General features: G+C 35.0%; 1 protein-coding gene across 1 annotated transcript; it reads left to right on the top strand.

Annotated features, from left to right (window-relative positions):
• The first annotated feature begins 1342 nt into the window (after window positions 1-1342).
• LOC132735077 (uncharacterized) lies at window positions 1343-5897 on the top strand. The gene is made up of 3 exons (XM_060721979.1): window positions 1343-2081; window positions 4242-4462; window positions 5163-5897. Exons 1-3 carry the CDS (start codon window positions 1343-1345, stop codon window positions 5895-5897), a joined length of 1695 nt encoding a protein of 564 aa, XP_060577962.1.
• The last annotated feature ends 6 nt before the right edge of the window (window positions 5898-5903 follow it).

Raw genomic sequence — 5903 nt, forward strand, 5'->3', positions numbered from 1 at the left:
ATTTCTAGGTCAAGTTAGAAGATGGGTCATCTCCGGTCAAAAACTAGGTCACAGGAGCTAAAAATAGAAAAAGCTTGTTAACTCTCTAGTGGCTGCAGTTTTCATCTAAATATTCTGGAAATTTGTCAAGAAAGTTGTTTTAACGATTTCTAGGTCAAGTTCAAAGATGGGTTATCTCCGGTCAAAAACTAGGTCACAGGAGCTAAAAATAGAAAAAAGCTTGTAAACACTCTAGTGGCTGAAGTATTGATTCAAATATTCTGGAAATTTGTCAGGAAGGTTGTTTTGATGATTTCTGGGTCAAGTGCTAAGATTGGTCATGTCTGGTCAAAAACTAGGTCACAGGAGCTAAAAATAGAGAAATCTTTTAAACACTCTAGTGGCTGCAGTTTTGATCCCAATTTCCTGGAAATTGGTCAGGAAGGTTGTTTTGATGATTTCTAGGTCAAGTTTGAATATGGGTCGTGTCCGGTCAAAAATTAGGTCACATTGCCCAAATATGGAAAAATCTTTTTAACACACTAGAGGTCACATGTTTGACTCAGTTGTTATCAAACTTGGCCATGATGCTTGTTTAAGACAGTGCTTGGATGCGGTTGTGTCAGGTGAGCGATTCAGGGCCATCATGGCCCTCTTGTTTTATTAAGCATCAACAATACAGTCTAACAATTAATCGAATTTCTTCAGACTTTATTATTGCATAACGCAGATGCCTCAATTAATAAATGTTTTCAGTAGACTCTAGACATTGACTCATATAACAGTACAAAAAGTGTAATAAGGTTGAAAATAAAGTTATATATCAGGTTTTTCTTCAATTTGTTTATGGATTTACAGAATAACACATGCATACGGTTTTGGAAAGAATATCTCTGGACAATAGTGTGAAATGGGTAATAAAAAACGTCAATGCATATCAACATGTTTTTGACTTGTTGAAGAATCTAAATTTAATTTGTGGAATTTAAATTGATACGGATTGAATGACTCGATTAAACATCGTATTTTTATCTTGTCATGTTAACAATTCAAAACGTTTAAATTGACAATAAATTACTATTAATATTAAATTTAGACAAGTCACATACTTAATCTTTCTGATTTATTTAATTAATTAATTTAATTTTTAGATTTGATAATTTTGTTACGTGTTTTTTTTTCACACAGTGAAATTTCATAAGTATTAAAAACATGTTTTACAGATTGTATATATTTGATGACGTTGACTTTTGTTGCCAAGCAACTTAATGAAACACCTCCCCCTTTTTAGCAGCTATTTTTGAAAATATTTATAGGAGACTTTTAGGTTTGCTTTAAGACAGAAATGGTTTAAAGCTAAGAGATGAATTTCATAAATGAGAGTCATTTTATCTTTTTATTAATACTTTTGACTTCGCCACTGTATCACAATGCTTCTATTGAGGAAGCGAAGTTTTGCGGATTTGAACAAACGTGTTCGAAAAACATCACAAAACGTGTGTTACCGTATACATCCTGTTGCAAACCTTGTGAATGTGATGATGTATGTGTAGAAAAGGGAACATGCTGCCGAGATAAAAAGGGACTTGTAGATGCGGACATTGTTGTAAAACAAAAATGCATTCCAGCTGTATATACACCAACTGGTGCCCCTGTACCAGAACGTAGCATGTACTATTTTACAAGAACAAAGTGTCCTACGGCTTTTAATGATATGACAATAAAGGCCAAATGTGAAGGAGATATGCCTGAAACAATAACAGATGTAATACCAGTTTCTTCTCGTGATGGAAAAGTGATGTATAAGAACAAATATTGCAGTTTCTGTCATGGTGAAAGAAGGACATACAATTGGGGTGTTACTGTACATGCAGCTTCTTCTCAAACTTGCCGTGATATATTTCGACCCGAAAGTCTAGACATTGGTACCTTTTCTACTAAAGTACTGTCACATTGTATTTTAGCATTCAGCCGGCCACCAAACGTTGATTACATGACAGTTCTATGTTTTGATGAATCTTCTGTTGTAAAGCAATGCAATGTAACTGGGAAATGGGATACCTATGACAGCAAGATGGACAACCTTTGTCTTAATCAAACAGGTATGATAGCACAAAGTGCTCAGCGGTGAGATTTAGTGATGGTAGTGCGTTTGTCGGCCATCGTTCATTGTCCGTCGTTTACATTCGAAGAATAGGGAAAGCCAGTTTTCTTATCCAGGCGTTGGTGTCGACAAGCAAACTCGTATCTGAAAAACTACTGAATGGAATGGGTTGAAATTGCACACACTGTGAGAGCATAATAGGCGGTCACTATTTAAGGCCAATAACTGAAACATAGATTAAGACAGAATTATGGTATTTCTTAAACTTAAAAAAAATCTACATAATCCAGACTCTTGTAACTGTAAAGTACTGAGAACAGTCGAGCGCGATGTCCTGACAGCTCTTGTTTAAACAACCACTTCAAAACTTTACAGGAAGGAATGTTCCTTAGGCGTTCTTCTACAAATGCTCTATAACTCGTTTCAGATCGATGCATAAGTAGGTCGCAGGAGCTAAAAATTAGACTTCAAGAGTGAAATCATTCAAAACCCTCGTATTCGGCAAACATAATAACCTTTTTGTCATCTACAAAATTAATACAAAAAACCCCTTGGATCTAGGGTCTTATATCCCTGGAATAAACATGGCTTTGCCCTGGGGTCAATCTGTTGGCATATATTTCTTTTTAGAAAAATGTCTTTTAAATCTTCTTCTCTGCCCAGAACTCAGTTATTTCATTCTGAATGTAACATTGCATTATGTTCCTTACAGAATTAATGTAAGTTATGGCATTTGGGTCAAAATTGGCTTAACCCCGGGGCTGCTTTATTTTATATAGACTTGTATAGGTAAATGAATTTAAGTCTATTTTGAAACCGCTATGCCAAAAGGTCAGAATTTTTTCATGTAGCATTACCTTGTGGTCCTTCTCAAAAGTTATACAAATCATGACCACGCCCGGGGTCACTTAATTTATGTAAAATATCATAAACAAGATCAACAAGGAAAGGCGGCGTTCAATGAACGCAACCCCATATGACCCAGCAACAAGAACCAGCGGCAAGGAGACCAGGCGGACCCCAAATAAAAACAGGACAGGGCAAAGACAGAGCACGGACAGGTTAATCACTAAATGATAAATAATTTGTAACTGATTAGGAATTCAAAGAAAAACTAATGATTTAATAATAATCGCCAACAAAGTCAAAGGGGAAGGGGACAGGAGACCGGGGGAACAGGGTAGGGGGGGGGGTTAAACTTGAAAAGGAAAATATTTTTGATTTTTTTCTTATGTGCAATAGGTTAGATATAAAGCATGGAGTATAACCTAGTGGACGTCTACAAACGTTACCTATATCATTTAAGCCATGTCCATGGGTCTTAAATGACTGCACTGGCGACAACTTAGGTGACATAGACTTAAACAGCAAAATGTCTTAAAAATCTCCTTATCTGGAAGGACAATGCCAAGAGTTTAGATATACTGCAGGTAGAATCACGCTGTTGTCATCGTCAAAAGTTATATAAATCACACTCCTGTGGTCAAAATTGGTCCCACACCTTAGTTTATAAAGCCTCATTTTGCCAAGAGCTAGATGTTTTGGCATGTAAAATAATCTAGTAGACCTCCACAAACATTCCAGTGCATTTGCGTCCTCCACAAAAGTATTATAGATAATGCCCCTGGGTTCAAAATTGGTTCCTGCCCCGGGGTTCACTTGGTTTATATAGATTACATAGTAAACTACATTTATTTAAGGGTTCTTGTGTGAAAATATTATGTCAATAGCTTAGATGTTTGTCATGAAGCATTTCAAAGCAGACATTTACAAAAAAAACATTTAAAAATTATGCAGCTTGGTTTAAAAATTACAAACCCAAGGTGACCTTATTACTAACTTTAACACTAAAAAATTAAAATTGTGACCTTTTCTAGCATTGTTTCCACATGGCTCCACTGAATATATAATATGAAGAATATTTGATAATAGTTAGTGCATACTTGATGTGTTCATGACACTCATGGATTACATCAATTACACCTCTCGGGAATTAAACTTGCACATACATGAGTTCATAATATGCATAAAAAGCTTAATCTTATTCAACAAATGTATTTGCTTTGGCTCTTTAGTTCAATACACATACGTTTACTTAAATATTATCGTTATTGTAATTTTTCAATAAGATTAACATTTGTGTCATCATTTCTTACAGATACAGGTTACTTTATCTTCAGAGTTTTCCGCAACGTTTATCAAAATTTGTATTGCTCTACATGCAATGGCCTCTCTTCAACCGAGGTCTGTCAGAACATAGTAGAAAAACACCCATTGTCTCAACTCTATACTCTTCTCAATATCAACAGGCTGGATTCAGATATATCTAAAATAAAATCAAGACGATGTGGAAATAACCAGATTTTGGATACATTCTTTGTAAGTATTATATTCAACATGCTAATTTCTACATTCGACAACACTGAATAAATAATAACTGACGAGCAGACATTTACCGATTAAAGTAAGCATAATTTCATTTTTTTATCTAGATGTTGGCTGCAAGATATAATAACTTGTATATTGCTTTTGTAGTTAGACAAAATAAAAGTAGAAGTACATACCCTTCCATTTAATCATCTAAACAATTAATTAATGCGGATACAATTGTGTTATAACACTAATATTGAACCATACAAGCCTGCTCATTTGGTCCGTCTGATCAAACTCAAAACTGCTAATTCAAATTCTAAATACAACAAGAAGCAGTGGTTTAACTTTAATAAAATTCATCATGGCAGCAAAGCCCATACAGAACGCAGCCACCGACAAATCTACCAACACAGACGCCCAATGCAAGCTAAGGTTTGTTTTGTTTTGTAAATGAAGTTTTTTTTAACAGCACTTCGAACATTCATATCTTGTAACAAACAACGCTTATAAAGGTAATTGTATTGTTTTTGTTTTTAAAAATCCGCGTGATTTCTTTTTGTATGTGATGATTGATAATGACTCATGGCCGGTCGTTATATCTGTATGGCTTCCGGGCAGAAGTTACATTGATACCTCAGCAGAAGGGATGTTCTGTCTAAATGTTTAATACTGTCACAAATATACTTGATCTAAACATTTCTTTCAGAACACATGCCGGACGTTGTATTGTTTGTGGAATTCCATTGCTATCCGAGGCACATGCATACCTATATTTGAAACTGCACTAACTATTGGTTACAAATTCAATTTAGAATTGGTGCCAACAAACCATACCAATTTGACGCAATTGACAGAGAATGATATACGGAACAATATTGTTCGTATTCAACAAAACATAGCTTTCAAAAAATGTGGGATATGTCAATTTAGTACCTTTACTGAAAATGTCGGCACGGAGACTACCTTTCAAAAGATGTATGTATCGTTTTCATTCATTCCAACACCTCGATGCAAAACTGAATACATATGGTCAAAATTTATGGAAGCCGAAAACAAATTTCCAATGTTGTTAAATCTAACAGTAAATGATAAAACAGTTGTCTTCAAGGCTTCTATAGACTATACAATTTCCCTTTCACTTGCCAAATGGACAATTTTACAAGCCAAGTCGCCTCAACTGTGTCGACCCTTTACACCAGAGCGTGGTGAAATGTGTCCTAAAGTAAAACTTCTCAAGCACGAAGTTGAAAGTGTAATGAAAAATCATCCAAAAGCAGACGAACTTTTCTGGGTTTATGATAAGGAAGATATTAATGGCTCTGTTTTCGTCTGCTGTAATAATTACATCCTATATCAGACGTCGTTAAGTTCAGTGAAATTTCACCTAAGCTCAGTAATAACTTTATTTATCATCATATTTCCTTTAACGATGACATTATAGGCATTA

Source organism: Ruditapes philippinarum, unplaced genomic scaffold, assembly GCF_026571515.1.
Source record: "Ruditapes philippinarum isolate M1 unplaced genomic scaffold, ASM2657151v2 ctg14624_1_1_1_1, whole genome shotgun sequence".
In the NCBI taxonomy this organism is placed as follows: domain Eukaryota; kingdom Metazoa; phylum Mollusca; class Bivalvia; order Venerida; family Veneridae; genus Ruditapes; species Ruditapes philippinarum.

Excerpts from the sequence above, each read along its gene's own strand:
- LOC132735077 (XM_060721979.1), top strand. The coding sequence starts at position 1,343 with ATGAATTTCATAAATGAGAGTCATTTTATCTTTTTATTAATACTTTTG. Across the intron at positions 2,082-4,241 it reads CCTTTGTCTTAATCAAACAG|ATACAGGTTACTTTATCTTC; the intron begins GTATGATAGCAC and ends CATTTCTTACAG. Across the intron at positions 4,463-5,162 it reads AGATTTTGGATACATTCTTT|AACACATGCCGGACGTTGTA; the intron begins GTAAGTATTATA and ends CATTTCTTTCAG.